We start from the raw sequence: 19,370 nt of genomic DNA, 5'->3' as shown, positions 1-19,370 counted from the left end.
CTGGCCGCCCCCCACCTTGAGCAGCTTCTCCTTCCTGCGCCGCCACTCCTCCCACTCGTTGGCGATCCGGCCCCACAGGATCCACGTGTCCTCCTCCAGGTGGCTCAGGTTGGAGGAGGCCGAGGAGCTGGACACTAGCGAGGAGCCACTGTTCCGCCGCGAGCCATTCATGGAGCGCATGGACTTGGAGTCGGCCTCTAGGAGCCTGGGCAGGAAGGGCCGGCAGAGGGGAACCAGTGACTCCCTGGGGACAGGGATCCTTGGCGAACCCAGCCCATCCTCCGGGGGTCTCAGAGGACACCAGGGATTAGGTCCCTCTTGTTTATTTTATTTTATTTTATTTTATTTTTTGAGATGGAGTCTTGCTCTGTTGCCTAGGCTGGAGTGCAGTGGTGTGATCTCAGCTCACTGCAACCTCTGCCTCCTGGTTCAAGCAATTCTCCCACTTCAGCCTCCCGAGTAGCTGGGATTACAGGTGCATGCCACCACACCCGGCTAACTTTATATTTTTAGTAGATACGGGGTTTCACCATGTTGGTTGGGCTGGTATCGAACTCCTGACCTTAGGTGATCCACCTGCCTTGGCCTCCTAAACTGCTGGGATTACAGGCGTGAGCCACTGCCCTCAGTGCCCCCTTTTTTTTGAGACGGAGTTTTGCTCTTGTGGCCCAGACTGGAGTGCAGTGGCGTGATCTTGGCTCACTGTAGCCTGTGCCTCCCGGGTTCAAGCGATTCTCCTGCCTCAGGCTCCCAAGTAGCAGGGATTACAGGCACCCACCACCACGCCCAGCTAATTTCTGTGTTTTTAGTAGAGACAGGATTTCACCATGTTGGCCAGGCTGGTCTCAAATGCCTGACCTCAAGTGATCCGTCTGCCTCGGCCTCCCAAAGTGTTTGGTGGTGTGAGCCACCATGTCCAGCCTAAAACCTGCATTTTAAATGGGGGTGGGGCCAGAGGAGGAAAGCAGGAAGGCCCGACTCAACGCTTCCTCCAGTTCTGCCTCCAGCAACCACGGGAGATTCACAGATTCACTTGACCTCTCAAACCTTCAGTCTCATCTGAACAGGGTGGGGACACATATGTTCAGCCAGGGTTGGGAGGATGAAAGGAGGTGTCTCTCATCCAGCATCTGGAGGTGGCTGTCACCTTGCACACACTGGGCCTGGCTCTGAATGTGAGGGCACCTGGGAACTCCTGTGGGGGCCCAGGCTGCACCCCAAGATTTCACCCCATCCCCCTGCCCCCAACTCACCGGTTCTGCTCTTCGAGCTTGGCCAGCAGCTCCAGCTCATCGGGGCTGAGGTTCTCGGAGTCAGAGGTCGGGGAGCAGGTGGGGGCCGACAGGGCCTCCTGGGATGAGGAGTCGGGGCTCATAGTGGGGCTCGCCATGGTGGGTGGGCTTGTTAGCCGTGAGCGGGGTTGGTTCACAGCTCTGTCTGGGGGCCAGAGACATGCGTGGTCGGCATTGGGTGGGTGCGACTCCATCCTGCCTGCCCACCCTCAGGACATTTCCTCACCCTGGGCTTCCTGCCTCTGGTCCACCCCTATCCGTGCACCCCTCATCCCCATGTGCCCCAGCCCAGCTGACAGCCATGCTGCCCCTTTTGTTCGAGACCCTGGCGATTGGGATCCCTGCCTGTGTCATCAGGCCGGACGTCTGGATGGAGACGGGAGGACTGTTGCCAGGATATGAGCCGTCCGGCTGTCCCTGGGCATGAAGGCCAAGGCTCAACTTGACTCCCCTGAGGCTGGAGCAGGGCCCAGAGCAGAGGCTCCCTGTCACTCGGGCTCCACAGACCCTGCTGGGACCCCGGGGTGCAGGAGCCCCTGCTTTGCTGGCCCTTCCTAACAGCTTGGTCCCCGTCCCCTCCATGGCTTGCCCTGGGAGCCCCACATCAGTGTCTGACTTTCCCCATCTCATCAACCAAAGTGGGCTGCTGGCACGGCCAAGAGCAATTACTCTTGACTGTTAATTGTCTGGCACTGCCAACAGCCAGAAGAGTAGACTCCCCTTGGGTTGGGAAGCCAGGGACGTGGCAGAGTGCTGGGAATCTGTGCCCTGGCAGACACAGAGCCAGAGCTGTGGGCTCCGATCCGTATCCAGATCTTGGCCTACCACGTGCTGGGCGAGTCCCAGGCACATCTCTCCTATCCTTTTGCAGTGTCATCTGGCCCGACCCTTCTGGGGGCTTCAAGGACACTGGCCTCTTGCCTTCTGCCAGCCTGGCGGAGGCAGACCAACGCTGTGTCAAAAACAAAGGTCCTGGGCTCAAATGGACCTGCGTCTGAAGCATGGCTCCCCTCGACCAGCTGTGTGACCTTGGGCCAGTCACTTGGTGTCTCTGAGCCTCTGTACACTGAGATCATACAGGACCTAGCCTCAAGGGTGGCTGTAGAAACTGAGCACGTGACTGCACATAACGTGGTCAGAATAGAGCCTGACAATCAGCGACAGCCCCATGGACATTGGCTATCACTGTCCATCCTGGGGCCAAGGCTCATGGGTTCTGCTGTGGCCTGTGTGGGGACTGATGGCCAGGGACCCCTAGCAGGGGGCCCTAGGGGAAAGGGACAGCTATGGGAGTGCAGGCAGTGCCTGGGGATGGTGTTCCTTCATGCTTCTTCCTGGTGACCCCAGGCTAGCCTCCAGAGTCTGAGAAGATGGGGGTACCTAGGGTCCTGGCGGCAGGAAGGAACCCTGTTCCTGCCTCCTTATTTGCATGGCTCCCCATGCCCGCCCACTACCTGGCACGCTCAGTAGCAGGAGTCTGCCGTGTTCCACTTGGCCCCACCTGACCTGGCCGACAGCTCCACCTACAGAGGGGGCCTCGCTGGGTCCTTGGAGTGGGGATATCTGGACCCCCAGGTGGCAGGGGGACAGTGGTGGGACCACAGCAGACCACTGTATACCTGCCTGGCTACCGTTGGGTCACAGGGCACCTTCCCACAGCCCAAACTCAGCCCCCAGCCAACCCCTGAGGGCCTACAGGTTGGATGGACTTGACTCTGGCCACCCCAGTCCTCCTGGAATGGGGTTGGGGGAGGTGCGCCATTCTTTTTCCACCGTATAGGGACCCAGAACCCTCCTTCTCCAGGCCTCTGTGGCTCCCCAGGGCTGCTGGTTCTACCTTGGGCCCTCAAGCGTTCCCCTAGTCTGCCGGGTGCTGAGGGTTTTGGATTTTGGGGAGCGGAAGGAACTCTCTCATTGCCAAGTGGGCCGGGGCCACCTGCCCTAAAGACCAAGCTGCTGGGCACCACCTAGTCAGGAGTTAATCATTCCCGAGACAGGGATAGTGGGGGCCGCTTTGGGGCCGCCCACAGAGTCAAAGTCTGCCGGGACAGAGACAGGGGCTGTGGACAAGAAGTGCTGATCAGAAGGACCTCTCTGGGTGGGCAGGGGCTGGGAGGGCAGCTTCAGAGCTGGGAGAATGGGGAGGAGGTGGTGGAGGCGAGGCTGGAGCCTCAGAACCACAGATGGAGTTGGGGAGCAGTGAGAGCTTCAGAACTGAGGAAACCCAAGCTCAGGGCATCAGCCCCACCCAATCTCTGCCCAAGCCTCGGTTTCTCTCTTTCTCTCTTTCTTTCTTTTTCTCTTTATCTTCTCTCTGTCTCTCCCTCCCTCTCCTTCTCTCTTTCTTTCTTTCTTTTTTTTTTTTTTTTGAGATGGAGTCTTGCTCTGTCGGCCAGGCTGGAGTGCAACGGCCCGATCTCGGCTCACTGCAACCTCTACCTCCCGGGTTCACGCGATTCTCCTGCGTGATTACAGGTGTGTGCCACCACACCCAGCTAATTTTTGTATTTTTAGTAGAGATGGGGTTTCACCATGTTGGTCAGGTTGGTCTTGAACTCCTGACCTCGTAATCCGTCTGCCTCGGCCTCCCAAAGTGCTGGGATTACAGAGGTGAGCCACTGCACCCGGCGGAGCCTTGGTTTCTGATTTAAAAAATCCCCAAACCCCGGAGCCGTCCACTAGCAGACGTTGTTCAGCTATTTATCACGAATGTGTGTGTATTTCTTTTTTTTTTTTTTGAGACGGAGTCTCGCTCTGTCGCCCAGGCTGGAGTGCAGTGGTGCAATCTCGGCTCACTGTAAGCTCCGCCTCCCGGGTTCACGCCATTCTCCTGCCTCAGCCTCTCCGAGTAGCTGGGACTACAGGCGCCCGCCACCACGCCCGGCTAATTTTTTGTATTTTTAGTAGAGACGGGGTTTCACCGTGGTCTCGATGTCCTGGCCTCGTGATTCGCCCGCCTCGGCCTCCCAAAGTGCTGGGATTACAAGCGTGAGCCACCGCGCCCAGCCGAATGTGTGTGTATTTCATACAGGAAGTGAAATGTATTAAATACGCAGGGCTGAAACTTGCAGTCTGAGAGGCAGGAACCTCCTGATCCCACCGGAACTTTCTCTCCACTCATCCCCAGTCTCTCTCAGTGGAAACCATCCTCCTGAAGCATGTGTGCGCGCACAACACACATGCACTCTCACACTCTTCACAGCCACCCCACTCCCTCACGCATGTACATACATTTACACCCACCCCCACTCACATACAAACTCTCACACATACACATGCAGACACTCGTATACACACACTCATGTCTATTCTCACACACACATACTCACACACCTATACACACACCCCTATACGCACACACATCCCTACACATACTTAATACATACACACCCACACACATTCACACACACATGCACACACTTGATACACACCCATGCATATCACACACATACACTTGATACATGCACACCCACATAATCCACACACATACACACACTTGATACACCCTTACACAGTTCACACACACACATGCACATGCTTGATACATTCTCACACACACATGCACATTGATGCATTCTCACACACATGCACACACTTGATACACATTCACACATTCTCACACACATGCATACTTGATACACACAAATTCACACATCCCCACAATGCACACACTTGATACACATTCACACACACATGCACACACTTGATACATACCCATGCATTCATACACATGTACACATGCACACACTTGATGCACACACACATACACACACTTGCCCAAACTCTCCCAATTCTCACACACACACCTATACACACACACACACTCGACACAACTGCCTATTCTCACACACACACTCATACACCTATACACACACGCATACTCAACACACACACCCATGCCTATTCTCTCATACACATGCTCACACACCTATACACACGCACACACTCAACACCCACATGCTCATCCATAGTCACACGTATACACATACGCACATACTCGGATACAAACCCACCCAGTACCTTCACATACACACATGCACACACTCAATACACACATACCTGTGCACATTCACACATACACATGAACAACTCAGATACACACACACCTATACACCACACACATGCACACACTCGATACATGCTCATGCATATTTGCGTGCACACACACACTCGGATACACACACACCCAGTACCTTCACACACATACACGCACACACTCAATACACACATGCCTGTGCACATCCACACACACTTGATACACAATTCGCACACACATCCCTACACATACTTGATACATACCCACACACATTCACACACACATGCACACACTTGATACACACCCATGCATATCACACACATACACTTGATACATGCACACCCACATAATCCACACACATACACACACTTGATACACCCTTACACAGTTCACACACACACATGCACATGCTTGATACATTCTCACACACACATGCACATTGATGCATTCTCACACACATGCACACACTTGATACACATTCACACATTCTCACACACATGCATACTTGATACACACAAATTCACACATCCCCACAATGCACACACTTGATACACATTCACACACACATGCACACACTTGATACATACCCATGCACATTCATACACATGTACACATGCACACACTTGATGCACACACACCTATACACATTCACACAGTCGCACATATACGTGCACACACAACACACACCCATGCACATTCACACACACAGTACACACCTCATGCACATGACATACACTCACACAGGCATACACACATACTCTTTCACACTTCTCAACACAAAATATACTCATTGACACTCTCACCTGCACTCACACTCAGGCACACACACATTCATTCCCACCCATCTACACACATGTGCTCACACACACTTCCTCCACCGAGTGGCCCTCACCCCCTGGGAACACAGCAGGTTTGGGGTGGAGGTGGGCTGCTGTCCTGATTCTGTGGGCAGCCCTGCACCCCTCCCATGGTGCCATGACGCTGGCTCAATCACTCCTTCCTGGTGCTGACTGAGGGCCACCTGAGGGCAGGCCACTGTCTAGTCAGGAGACATGGCAGGGAGTGAGGCAGGGGAGGCCCCATCTCCATCTCCCCATGCCGGATGGGCACGGGCCTTGGCAACCCACCCACTGGCCTCTGGGTCTGGGGTCCCAGCCTCTCCATGTCCTTAATTTCAATGCTTCACCTCAACTGCTCCTCAGCCATCTGAAGGGGGGTCCTGGACCCTGTCCCTGCCAGCACCCACTCAAGCCACACCTCCACAGGGCCACCTACAGCTTAGGAAGCTGAGCCAGGCCAGAACACTGGAAAGGGGCTGTGTTTGGGGGTTGTGGGGGGCATGGGGATGGAAAGTGCTGGAATGCTGGGCATCTCCAACTTACGTTTCGCTTTCCCTCTCGGGGGCACTCCCGGGCACGCTTCCTCCTTCCCTAAGCCCCCTCCCACCTGGCTGATGAGGACTGGGCTCCTGGCTTCCCTCCTGCCTCTCTGGCCAGGACTTCTCAGTCTCCCATGTGGCATCTCTTCCTCCCCGGGTCCCTCCTTGGTCTTGATGCCCTTGGGGATCTCATTCTTGGGGCTTAAATGACCAAATGTATGTCACCAGCTTTTCCTTTCTCTCAAGAACTGGCCAAAGTTGCCAAAGTTGCCCGAACAGCTCCATCAGCCCCCAGCCCACCCACCATTCCATGTTCTGTGTTTCCCCCACCAGGGCAGGAATCACCTGTGCCCTCTTGGAGTGTCCAGGGCAGAGACCAAGAAACAAGCACCCAGACCATCCTTCACAGATTGAGATAAAAGCTTGCAGTAAACAATACGGTAGGATGGAGAACAGTCAAGCGGTTCCTCAAAGACTTAGACACACTGTCACCACGCCACCCGGCAAATCTACTCCTAGGGCTCAACGCAAGAGAATGGCAAACATCTGTTCACAGCAGCATTGTTCACAACAGCCAAAAAGCAGAAACAATCCAAATGTCCATCAACGGGTGAATGGATCAACAAAACCTGGTCCACCCAGACAGTGGAATATTACTTAGCCATGAAAAGGAGTGAAGCACCGAGACAGGCCACAGCATGGATGAACCTTGAAAACAAGGCACTCAGTGAGAGATGCCAGACACCAAAGGCCACACACTGTGTGACTCCCTTTATACAGAATGTCCAGAATAGGCGATCCATAGAGACATAAAGTGGATTTGTGGTCACCAGGGGCCGGGGGAGGGAGGAATGGGAAGAAACTGCTTATGGGTATAGGTTTCTTTCTGGGGTGATAGAAATGTTCCAGAATTAGATAGTGGTGATGGCTGCACAACATAATTGGAATAAATGCCACCAAACTGTAAGCTTTAATGGGGTGATTTTTTTTTTGAGACCGAGTTTTGCTCTTGTTGCCCAGGCTGGAGTGCAATGGCATGATCTTGGCTCACTGCAACCTCCACCTCCCGGGTTCAAGAGATTCTCCTGCTTCAGCCTCCCAAGTAGCTGGGATTATAGGCATGTGCCACCATGCCCGGCTAATTTTGTATTTTTAGTAGAGACAGGATTTTGCCATGTTGGCCAGGCTTGTCTTGAACTCCTGACCTCAAGTGATTCACTCGTCTGGGCCTCTCAAAGTGCTCGGATTACAGGCGTGAGCCACTGCGTGTGGCCTAGGTTTGCATTTTAGAAAGACCCTTCTGGTCCCTCATGCGGAAATGCTCTTCAAATCCAATGCTTTCCTGACAGAAGCAGGCCCCTTGTCCTACTGTGGGTGCATCTATCCGGGTCCCCGGTGCCACCTGCCACCTCCACCCACCCACTCTGGCGAGGCCTGGGTGTTCCCCTCCTGCCTTCTCATGTTCTAGAGCTCAGCCAGGCCTACCAACCACACCCCACACCTCACTCCCAGTTGGCCTCTGCTCTCCAGGCTGGAAGCTGCTGTCTTTGTTGTTGTTGTTGTTTTCGTTGCTTTTAGAAACAAGGTCTTGCTCTGTTTCCCAGGCTGGAGTGCAGTGGTGCGAGATCCTGGCCTCAAGTCATCCTCCCACCTCAGCCTCCTGAGTATCTGGGACCACAGATATTCGCCACCATGCCTTGCCAATTTTTCTATTTTTTCGTAGACATGGGGTCTCACTATGTTGCCCAGGCTGCTGTTGAACTCCTGGCTTCAAGTGATGCTCCTGCCTCAGCCTCCCAGAGTGCTGGGATCACAGGTATGAGCCACTGTCCCCCACCAAAGCTGCTGTCTTGATGGCGCCTGCCACGTCCATTGAGCTTTCTGTGCTTTCTGATGCTCTGTCCATGGGGCCACCAGAACCGTACAGAACTGCAGCTCTCACCCTGTCATGTGCCTGCCTAAGACCCTTTAGCAGCTCCCAATGGTGAGATGGAGCCCAGATGTCTTTGCAAGACGTGCATGCCCTTCCCAGCCTCGCCTCTTTCTGCATCCCTGCCTGGCACACTCAGCCCTCCAGGCACATAGGTCTCCTGGTGTCTGCCAGTGTCTGCGCACACTCTGTTCCCTCTGACTAGAAGGGCATTCTCCAAGACCTGGTTTGGATTTTTTTTTTTTTTTTTTTAGATGGATGGAGTCTTGCTCTGTCGCCCAGGCTGGAGTGCAGTGGTGAGATCTCGGCTCACTGCAAGCTCTGCCTCCTGGGTTCACGCCATTCTCTTGCCTCAGCCTCCTGAGTAGCTGGGACTACAAGCGCCCACTGCCACGCCTGGCTAATGTTTTGTATTTTTTAGTAGAGACAGGGTTTCACCATGTTAGCCAGGATGGTCTCAATCTCCTGACCTCGTGATCTGCCCACCTTGGCCTCCCAAAGTGCTGAGATTACAGGCGTGAGCCACCGCGCCTGGCCAAGGATTTTTTTTTTTCTTTTTAGAGACAGGGTTTTGCTCTATCTCCCAGGCTGGAGTGCACTGGTATTGGTATGATCATAGCTCACTGTTCACTGCAGACTTGACATCCTGGGTTCAAGTAATCTTCCCGCCTCGGCTCCTCAAAGTGCTGGGACTGTGCCTGGCCGGTTTGGCCATTCTTTCTGTGAAACCTTCTCTGTCAACCTCCCTTCTTCCAGCATCCCGGCTCACTTCTCCCCTCTCTCTCCCTGAAAACATCCACCCCTCTGCCTACACCCAAGCCCAATGCACATTCTATGGCAATTATTTCTATACCTGCCTGCCTGCCTGCCCTATGGGTCATGCACGATGTGAGGACAAGAGCCTCTCTTCTTAATTCTCTATTCCAAGCCCCTAATGCACTATCTGGCATTCAGTACATGCTCAACAAAGGTTTGTTGAATAAATGAAGATGAAACTTTCCATGTCACTCAGGCAGGTGATCAAGGTCAACATCAACAGTGATAAGTCATGTGGCTAACACGTACCCTTGATAGGATGTGACAGGAAGGACCCTTCACCCCTGTGGTCTTCCTCCCCAAGACCCCAGTCTAACCATGAGAAACACCAGAGAGGCTGGGCACGGTGGCTGACACCTGTAATCCCAGCACTTTGGGAGGCCAAGGTGGGCGGATCACTTGAGGTTACGAGTTTGAGACCAGCCTGGCCAACATGGTAAAACCCTGTCTCTACTAAAGATACAAAGAATTAGCTGGGCGTGGTGGTACATGCCTGTAATCTGAGCTACTCAGGAGGCTGAGGCAGGGGAATGGCTTGAACCCAGGAGGCGGAAGTTGCAGTGAGCCGAGATTGCACCACTGCACTCCAGCCTGGGTGACAGAGCGAGACTCCGTCTCAAAAAAAAAAACAAAAACAAACAAAAAACACCAGACAGAACAGTATTAGAGGACATTCTATACAACACCTACTCCGCCTTCTTCAAAACCGTCAAAGTTGGCCAGGCATGGTGGCTCACACCTGTAATCTCAGCACTTCGGGAGGCCGATGTGGGCAGATCGCCTGAGGTCAGGGGTTCGAGACCAGCCTAACCAACATGGAGAAACCCTATCTCTACTAAAAATACAAAATTAGCCGTGTGTGGTGGCACATGCCTGCAATCCCAGCTACTTGGGAGGCTGAGGCAGAATTGCTTGAACCCAGGAGGCAGACGTTGTGATGAGCTGAGACTGCACCACAATTGCACTCCACCCTGGGCAACAAGAGCGAAACTCCATCTCAAAAAACAAAAAACCAAAACAAACAAACAAAAAGAATGTCAAGGTCACCAAAAGCAAGGAAAGTCTGAGAAACTGTCACAGCCCAGAGGAGGTTAGGGAGACATGACGACTAAATGTCATGTGGGATCCTGGGATGGAAAAAGGTTACTAGGAAAAAAACAAAGGAAATCTGAATGAAAGGTGGACTTTAGTTAATAATAATATATCAATACTGGCCCATTAACTACAACAAATGTATCATATGAATGGGAAGACATTAACTATAGAGGAGACTGGGTATGGGGCATATGGAAACTCTGTATCATCTTCTCAATTGTTCTATAAATCTCAAAGTGTTCTACAAAATAGTCTTATTTTATTTTGTTTTATTTATTTTTTATTGTTTGAGAATGAGTTTCACTCCTGTTGCCCAGGCTGGAGTGCAGTGGTGTGATCTCGGTTCACTGCAACCTCCGCCTCCTAGGTTCAAGCGATTCTCCTGCCTCAGCCTCCCAAGTAGCTGGGATTACAGGTGCGCACCACCACGCCTGGCTAATTTCTGTATTTTTAGTAGAGATGGGGCTTCACCATGTTGGCCAGGCTGGTTTTGAACTCCTGACCTCAGGTGATCCGCCCGCCTCAGCCTCCCAAAGTGCTGGGATCACAGGGGTCAGCCACCACAACTAGCCATTTTATTTTATTTTCGAGACAGGGGTCTCACTCTGTTGCCCAGGCTGGTCTTGAACTCCTGGCCACAGGGGATCCTCCTGCCTCAGCCCAAGTCTATTTTAAAAATAATAATAAAGGCTGGGCGCGGTGGCTCATGTCTGTAATTCCAGCACTTTGGGAGGCTGAGGGGGGCAGATCACTTGAGGTCAGGAGTTTGAGACCAGCCTGGCCAACATGGTGGAACCCCATCTCTATTAAAAATTAAAAAAAAAAAAATTAGCTAGGTGTAGTGGCGCATGGCTATAATTCCAGCTACTCCGGAGGCTGAGGCAGGAGGATCGCTTGAACCCAGGAGGCAGAGGTTGTGGTGAGCTGAAATTACGCCACTGCACTCCAGCCTGGATGACAGAGTGAGAGACTCCGTCTAAAAAAAAAATGAAAAAAATAAAAATAGAAATTTCTGTACAGTGTAAGCAGAAAAGCCAACGACGGCTTTAACACACAAGTGCCATATGGCACAGAGAGTCCCTTGACTAGGCTGAGGAAGAAGAAGGATTTGAACTTGGATTTCTGACTGTACAGCCTTTGCCCTAAATCCACCCGCTGTGCTGCAGCTCTGTCTGTATTCTTTTACTTTGGGAATGATACACATATGTGAAACCCCAAGTGCAGGGGTTACTCAGTGAAAACAGTCATTATTTTTCAACAGCGAGCGCATATGATGCGTCTTTCAGTGTGTGGCATTTTCAGAGACAGCAATGAAGACCCCGAGTTTCCTTTCCATGTTGTTTCCCTTCCTCCCCTACCCCTCATTTCCTTCTTTTTTTCTTTTCTGAGACAGAGTCTTGCTCTGTAGCCCAGGCTGGAGTGCAGTTGCGCGATCTCGGCTCACTGCAACCTCTGCCTCCTGGGTTCAAGCACTTCTCCTGCCTCAGCCTCCCGAGTAGCTGGGATTACAGGTGCACCACCATACCTAGCTAATTTTTGTATTTTTAGTAGAGAAAGGGTTTCGCCATGTTAGCCAGGCTGGTCTCGAACTCCTAACCTCAGGTGATCCTCTCGCCTTGGCCTCCCAAAGTGCTGAGATCACAGGCATGAGCCACCACGCCCGGCTCTACCTCCCCATTTCTGATTCCTCCATGTCTAATGATTACCAGGGACACAGACTCATTTCGGAATCTAAAGCCCAAGATGCCACGTGACCCCAATTTGTCCAGCCTGACAGACTGCTGCTGTCTTGGCTGGCTCTGACCTCTGGGGAAATGGCCCAACCTAGCACCTTAGGTCCTCTCTTCCTTGGCAAGGGGTGGGCGGACAACTGACAGGTGAGCTGTCCCTTGGATAACAAGAACAGCAGCTTGAATACAGAGGTCCCTGCCTGATCTCTTCTTGCGCCCAGTCTAGCTGCTCCTCCACGTGGTTCTGGAAGTTTCCATATCCTTGGCCTTGGAGTGTAGGTTGTTATCCCAGATCTCTTGGCTCCAGGTGAGAACTTCAGAGCTTGCAGCCTAGGTTCAAATCCCTCCTCTATCCCTTTCTTTTCTTTTTCTTCCTTTTTCTTTGAAACTGAGTCCCCCTCTGTCACCCAGGCTAGAGTGCAGTGGCACGATCTTGGCTCACTGCAGCCTCTGCCTCCTGGGTTCAAGCAATTCTCCTGCCTCAGCCTCCTGAGTAGCTGGGATTACAGACGCCCGCCACTATACCTGGCTAATTTTTGTATTTTTAGTAGAGACGGGGTTTCACTGTGTTAAGCAAGCTGGTCTCGAACTCCTGACCTCAGGTGATGCGCCTGCCTCAGCCTCCCAAAGTACTGGGATTATAGGTGTGAGCCACCGCTCCTGGCCTCCTCTACCACTTTGTATCTTTGTGACCTTGGGTATGAGGTATTTTGCCTCAATTTTTTTTTGTTTATTTTTATTTTTATTTTATTTTTAGAGACAGGGTCTTGTTTTGTCACCCAGGCTGCAGTATAGTGGTACAATCATAGCCAACTGCAGCCTCCAACTCCTGAGCTCAAGTGATTCTCCTGCCTCAGCCTCCCAAGTAGCTGGGACTACAGACACTTGCCACTATGTCCAGCTAATTTTGTTATTATTATTATTATTATTATTATTATTTTTGCAGAGAGAGAGTCTCATTATGTTGCCCAGGTTGGTCTCAAACTCCTGGCCTCAAGTTATCTCCCTGACTTGGCCTCTCAAAGTGCTGGGATTATAGGCGTGAGCCACTGCACCTGGCCTGCCTCAGTTTCTTTATCTGAAAACAGGGCTGATGACAGTATCTATCCCACAGTTTTTGTTGGAAGGAATCAATGAGCTTAAACCTGTCATGTGCTTAGGACAAGCCTGACCTGTGATATTTATTCCCTCCTGGATGAAAAGTTCTACTAGGGCAGGGGCTGGGGCTGTCTAGCCCGCTATTGGGTCTTCAGAGTCTAGCAGGCATCCCATATTTGCGGGATAAATAAACTTCCCCTCTTCAACAGGCCCTCCCTTTCTGTGGTGATCCTGTTTAAAGATTAAACACAGTAAAACTAGAATAATCATTATTGATAACAATAGCAGCAACAGCAGCACACACCTTTGGCTAAAATCTGAGAATTTAACCATTCTGACCTGCAGAATCCTTTCTGACCTAAAAAAATATTTTCTGTCTTGTAATCTGACCAGATTACTTTCGGCTATTATGATAGGTTCCCTTCTGGCAAATCCCTCATTTTTCTTTTTTAAAAAATTTTTAAAATTTGTATTTATTTCTTTGAGATGGAGTCTCACTCTGTTGCCCAGGCTGGCGTGCAGTGGTGCGTTCTTGGCTCACTGCAAGCTCTGCCTCCCAGGTTCAAGCGAGTTGGGGCTACAGGCGTGCACCACCATACCCGGCTAATTTTTTTCTATTTTTAATAGGGACGGGGTTTCACCATGTTGGCCAGACTGGTCTCGAACTCCTGACCTCAGGTGATCCGCCCGCCTCGGCCTCCCAAAGTGTTGGGATTACAGGTGTGAGCCACTGTGCCGGGCCTCAGATTTCAGTGAAACACTCTCACAAGCACATCGTGGCATGCTGAGAAATGAATGAAAGTGCAGGTGAGTCATGCCAATGAGGCCTTCCAAATCTCCCTCAAAAGGGTAAGTCTCTTCCCTGACCCTGACGAATTGAGTTAGTTCTCCCTGACCCTGATGAGCTGAGTTAGTTCTCCTAAACTCATCTCCTTCCTTCTACTGCCCGGGCTGCTAGCATGTGTGTGCTGCAGTCTTCCCTGGGAAGGGCGGCTTTGCTGCCTTTCCAAGTTCTCCCAACTAGGGATCCCCTTTGCTGGGGAGCCCCCCCACCGTGTGTGCCAAGTGTACAGATGGCACTGGGGACACAAGGGCCTGTAGTAAGACGCCTATCAAAGGAAGTGCAGGGACACGCCTCCCTGAGCGCACCACGCTTGCTCCTGCCTCTTGGGCCTGTGTCCAAGCACTTCTGCTGCCTGGAACACCCTTCCCTGCCACGCTTGCCTGTGACCTGGTCCATACGTCATCCCTGCTGTGCCTTCCCCAACACCCCAGGGATGCATCAGGCTTTATTTTCGGGCTCCCATTGCAGCCTGCTGTACATAATTCTGTCTCATGCTCCCCGCAGCAGGCCTCAGGCCAGGATGGCAAGGGCGTGTGCTGCAATCCTGGTTCCTGAGTTTTGGGGAGGATTAAATGAGATAATATGTCAATGGTGCTTGGCATGGTGCTGAGCACGTGGCGGGGGCTGCCGCATGCCAGTGAGAGGACTTTAGATGCAGGGCAGGGACCACATTGTACACATCTTACATTCCTTCACACCCCAACATCTGACTCCAGGCCCAGGGCTTCCCTGTAACAACTGGCATCTCTATTCTGCAAGAGGAAATTGAAATGTACATTCCTCCTCATCCCCCTGCACCTCTCAAAGCTCACAAACAAAGATGCAGCTCCACGAGCCCAGTCTTGGGTAAAACTGCGTTCGTATCACTGACAAGCCCTCCTCGTGGTTTCCTATAGAGTTCACAGTAATTCCCGGGGAGCCTTCATACCCCACTGTCTCTGCACAAAATTCCACCCTGGGGAGGCTATAGAGTTTAGTTTCCTGTGCGTAAGAGGTACCACGTGACCTTCAGGAGTCTTTTCCTCCACGCCTTCCTTCAGCAAGTGGACAGAACAAACCTCTTCCTACCCGGTGTCAGAGGGTCTATGTGGGGCATCAGAGATCTACGTGGGGCCTCAGCATGGCTATCTGACAGCCCCTCATGCCCACCCCGTTCCCCGTGGTCCTCCTGGCAAGACCCTGTGTATAACCACAAGTCCTGCAACAGACCATCTCTCATCTTCATTCTTCCAGCCCTGATTCGAGCTGGCTCCCCGCAATACAGCTCAGCCCTAGGAAGATGGCCACTTTCCAATGAGGTGTCAACTAAGACCCCAGCAGGGACCTGGGTGGTCAGTGATTCACAGGAGCCCATAGGACTCCCCTCCGAGGCCTTACCGTTCCCTTCCACACAGCACCCGGGGAACACATAGGGCCACACCCTAGCCTCCCTGCAGTTCCAAGTTCTGTTCTAAAAATTTAGCCACTCTCCCTGCACCCCAGTTTCCAGATGGGGAAGTTGAGGTACTGAGCCGCAAGGAGCTTTCTCCCAGGGTGGTCCAGAATCCGCTAGTGAATATACACAAGGAAGCTGGGGCTTTTTATCTCAGGGTTTCCGAGCACGGTTATGTTGTCAGAACGACCCCAGATGCACAGTGCCCAGGCTGCGGGGGACTGGACTGGCTCGGCTCCTCGCCCCCTGCAGTCCTGGCCACAGTGTCACGCCAGTGTCTCCTCTCCTGTCTCGTCTCATCCCTGTGCCAGGGCCAAGCCACCTGTGATCCCTTCCAAACCACCTATGCTGACCACAGAAGCCCAGGGGAACCTACAGGTTGGACCCTGAGGCCAGAGCTGGGAGTGGGGAAGGCAACGGGATGGATGGGAAGAGCCACATAAGACGGAAAGACACAGGGACACAGGTCCTCTAGCTCAATCACAGCCCGGCCGAGGGGGAATAAAACGAAGCAGACAACTCATTCATGTTCCACTCGAGCCTCTTCAGCACATTTTTCCCTTCTGAAAATATTCCTTAACAAAGAGCTGCCTGCTTCTGGCAGGCCCCGACCCGGGTCTCAAATGCCAGGATAGAAGGAAGCCGTTTCGTTTTGGCTAAACACACTAGTTGTGGGTGAAAGAACTCACTCAGGCTGTCAGGGGCCAGCTCTGAGGAGCAACCTGGACCGCCCTGCTGGCTCTGGCATTTGAGGCCAGTAGGCGTGATGGGGTCAGGAGGCTGGGGGCAGACTTCAGGACGGAAGCCAGGAACTGTGAATCCTCTCCCTTCCCGCCAGGGGGTGGCATAAATCAGGGGGCGGGCAGTGGTTCCTTCGGGACACTAGTGTAGGAGAGAAAGTGAGCGTCCTCCCCTTTGAAAGGGCACAGCAGGGAAGGATGGATAACTTGGCAGAGACCTGGGGCAGGTTCCCACAGGGGCAGGTGCTGGGGGATTCTGGGGCCCTGTCACCCTCCAGGGCTCCAGTGTGGGCGCTGGCTTGGTGGAGGGGCAGGTTGGGGTCTCTGGAGTCTCTGCTTGAGCTGGGGGAGCTGTCGGGGGCTCTGGGAGGACCTGGACAGGTGGGATCTGAGGAGGGGTGCAGAAGTGTTGAGTGCGTGGGGGCAGGGGCAGATATGCCTGGGGTCTGTGTTGGAGCTCTTAAGTTTTTCTGTGTGTGCTGGGGGATCTGACATACTGTGTGTGTGTGTATGTGCGTGTATGTGTGTGTTTGGGGTTTTCAGAAAGATGGGTGGCTCTGGATGGGGAGTGGGGTGGTTCAGAATATCCATCAGGAGGTCTTGAGCATAGGTGGATTTTTCAGGATCCGGGAGCCAGGATCCGGATGGGGCAGGATCAGTGGAGCTACCACAGTGTGCTGGGTGGACGCCGGGGAGTGGTGTTTAGGGGTGCCCTTGGGCATGTGGCAGCTGGGGTGGGAGATGGGCTAGCAGGCTGAGCTGAGGGCTGTGGGCAGGGGTAGGAAATCCGACTTACAGAGGCCAGAGAGGGGTCCTGTGGGGTCAGCATGCGGGGCGGGTAAGGCCCTGAGGCTGGTCTCCTTGGGGTGAGGTGGGGGCAGTTCTGGGCCCGATAGGAGGACGTGAAGTGAGGGGGTGCGGGGAGGGGGTGGCAAGTGTTGTCCAGAAGGAAGGGGTCCTGAGAGATCAGGGCAGAAGGTGGACGGGGGTTCTTGGGCTTGGGGGGGGGGCTTCTGAGGGGCTGATCGGCGGAATGGGGGGATGGGGAGCCCTGAGGGGGTTCCCGGAAAGGAGTCCTGAGGGTCACTGCAAAGGGTGGACGGGGGTCCTGGGCCTGCGGGGTCCTCACGGGGAGGGGACGGAGTGGGGGAGGGGGATCCTTCAGGAGCTCCCGGGGAGGGGTCCGGAGGGATCGGCAACGAGGGTGGGCAGGGGCCAGGGTCCCCCGAGGGTCCCGGGCTGGGGATGCCGAGGTTCCCAGCGCGGGTTCCGGGGCACAACGGCCCGAGTTGCGGTCCTGCCGGTTCCCCGCGGGCCGCATCGCGAAGCCGCCGGCCTGAGCAGGCGCCCGGGAGGCCCGGCCCGCGCCGCCCTACCTGCGCCGAGCGCGCCGCCATCGCCGTGCCGAGCCTCGCCGCCCCGGGCTGCGCCGCCGGATCCCAGCCGCGCCGTTCGCCCCGCAGCCCCGGCCCGGCCCCCTCAGCCGCCCCCCGGGACCGCGGCCGCCGCCGGCTCCGCCGCTGCCATTTCACCCGCTGACAGGAGCCGCTGCCCCGCCCCCGAGGCCCCATCCGCCAATTCGCCGCCCCCAGACCCCCTGGCTCCGCCCACCAGCCAGGAGTGACGGGGTGTCTGACCAATCCGTGGCCATTCCATGAGGCGGGCCCTGGCTACGTTCAGAAGGTTGCCCCCTCTGAGGAGAGAGCGAATTGAAATGAGGGAAGCGAGAAGGATAGGTAGTTTTGCGTATCGAAATGAGGAATCCTGTTGATCAACACCTGATAAGACCAATAGCAAGGAAAGGGGGGGTGTGTCCCTGAGGAAAGGCTGCGGCCCTGAGGAACACCAGGCAGACGCGGCCAAGCGTTTGGCACTATGCCCCGCCCAGAGCCGGGCTTTCTGCCCAATAACGAGACGCCCCGAGACGTCCATTATTATCTGCCCCTCAAACCTGGGCCCTGGCAACTATTGGGGGCGCTATAAAGAAGATTGACACCTAGGGAACCAATGTTACTGAAGGAGGGCGGGAAAGTGACACTCTCTGACCAATGGGTATGTGAGATTGGTGGGAGCATTGGCGTCCTGGGCGGTGGGGCTTGAGGCCTGGGTTGAATGAAATGGGGGTGGGGCTAAGAGGAGGGCGTGGCCTAGGCCAGAGATGGGGCAGGGTCAAGCAAGGGAGGGGCTCGGGGGTTGGGTCTGAGAAGGGGCGTGGCCAGAAATCCTGAAGACTAAGTGGGAACGTGATGGCACCGTGTCGTCTAGGAGCCCAGTTCTGTGCGGGGGATGGGGCGGTTGGTATTGGGGGGTCCCATAAAAGATTCAGGCCCGTCCCCTGTCTTACTCCAGGCCAGGTTAAGTGTGTTCTCTGAAGGTCACAGCGCCGCGTGTTCCTCCATCAAAGCTCGGATCGCGCCGTGATCGTGGGGAGGGATAGGCCCTCCCTCCCATTCCCCATCCTCCCAGGCTGATAGATCCTCGGGGAGTCGGGATGCAGGCCTAGGTCGGGTCTCTTTCGGGTCCCCAGCATGGAAACTGCTTATAAACGTTTGATGAATGAATGAATGAATGAATGAATGAATGAGTCCGTGACTCTTTTAACAGAGAAGGGAGGGGTGGAGAATCCCTCAAGCTAGAGAGGAATTCGTAGGGACTGTTACTGACAGCGGCAAGACTGAGCAAAATGGACTTATTTCCTCCCCAAGATGTAGGGATGGGCCCTGGAGGGGGTGGGGCAGGGAAGGACCTTGTCATAGCAGAGAAGGTGACGTCATAAGTGTGTTTTTATTTATTTATTTTTCAAAGACAGGGTCTCGCTCTGTGTCCCAGTTTGCAGTGCAGTGATGCGAACATAGCTCACTGCAGCCTCGAACTCGTGGACTCCAATGATCCTCCCACCTCAGCCTCCCCAGTACCTGGGGCTACAGGTGCGTGCACACCATTCCCACCTAATTTTTTTGGTAGAGTCTGGGGTCTTGC

The 19,370-nt window shown here is 53.9% G+C and overlaps 1 protein-coding gene across 3 annotated transcripts in view; it reads right to left on the bottom strand.

Annotated features, from left to right (window-relative positions):
• The window catches only part of EVI5L (ecotropic viral integration site 5 like), a 34,955-nt gene extending 17,012 nt beyond the window's left edge, over window positions 1–17,943 (bottom strand). For 2 of the 3 annotated variants that reach the window (XM_032169498.2, XM_032169499.2), the window contains exons 1-3: window positions 17,768–17,943; window positions 1,254–1,437; window positions 16–205 (exon numbers count right to left, since the gene is read on the bottom strand). In XM_032169498.2, coding sequence (XP_032025389.1) covers window positions 16–205; window positions 1,254–1,390 — 327 coding nt within the window. In that variant the 5' untranslated portion in view covers window positions 1,391–1,437; window positions 17,768–17,943. The remainder of the gene's footprint in view (window positions 1–15; window positions 206–1,253; window positions 1,438–17,767) is intronic. The other variant, XM_058425539.1, reaches the window with a different exon arrangement.
• Between the last annotated feature and the right edge of the window lie 1,427 nt (window positions 17,944–19,370).

The sequence above is a fragment of the Hylobates moloch genome, unplaced genomic scaffold (genome assembly GCF_009828535.3).
Source record: "Hylobates moloch isolate HMO894 unplaced genomic scaffold, HMol_V3 SCAFFOLD_12, whole genome shotgun sequence".
Lineage (NCBI taxonomy): Eukaryota > Metazoa > Chordata > Mammalia > Primates > Hylobatidae > Hylobates > Hylobates moloch.
This window is presented reverse-complemented; position numbering and strand designations above follow the sequence as displayed.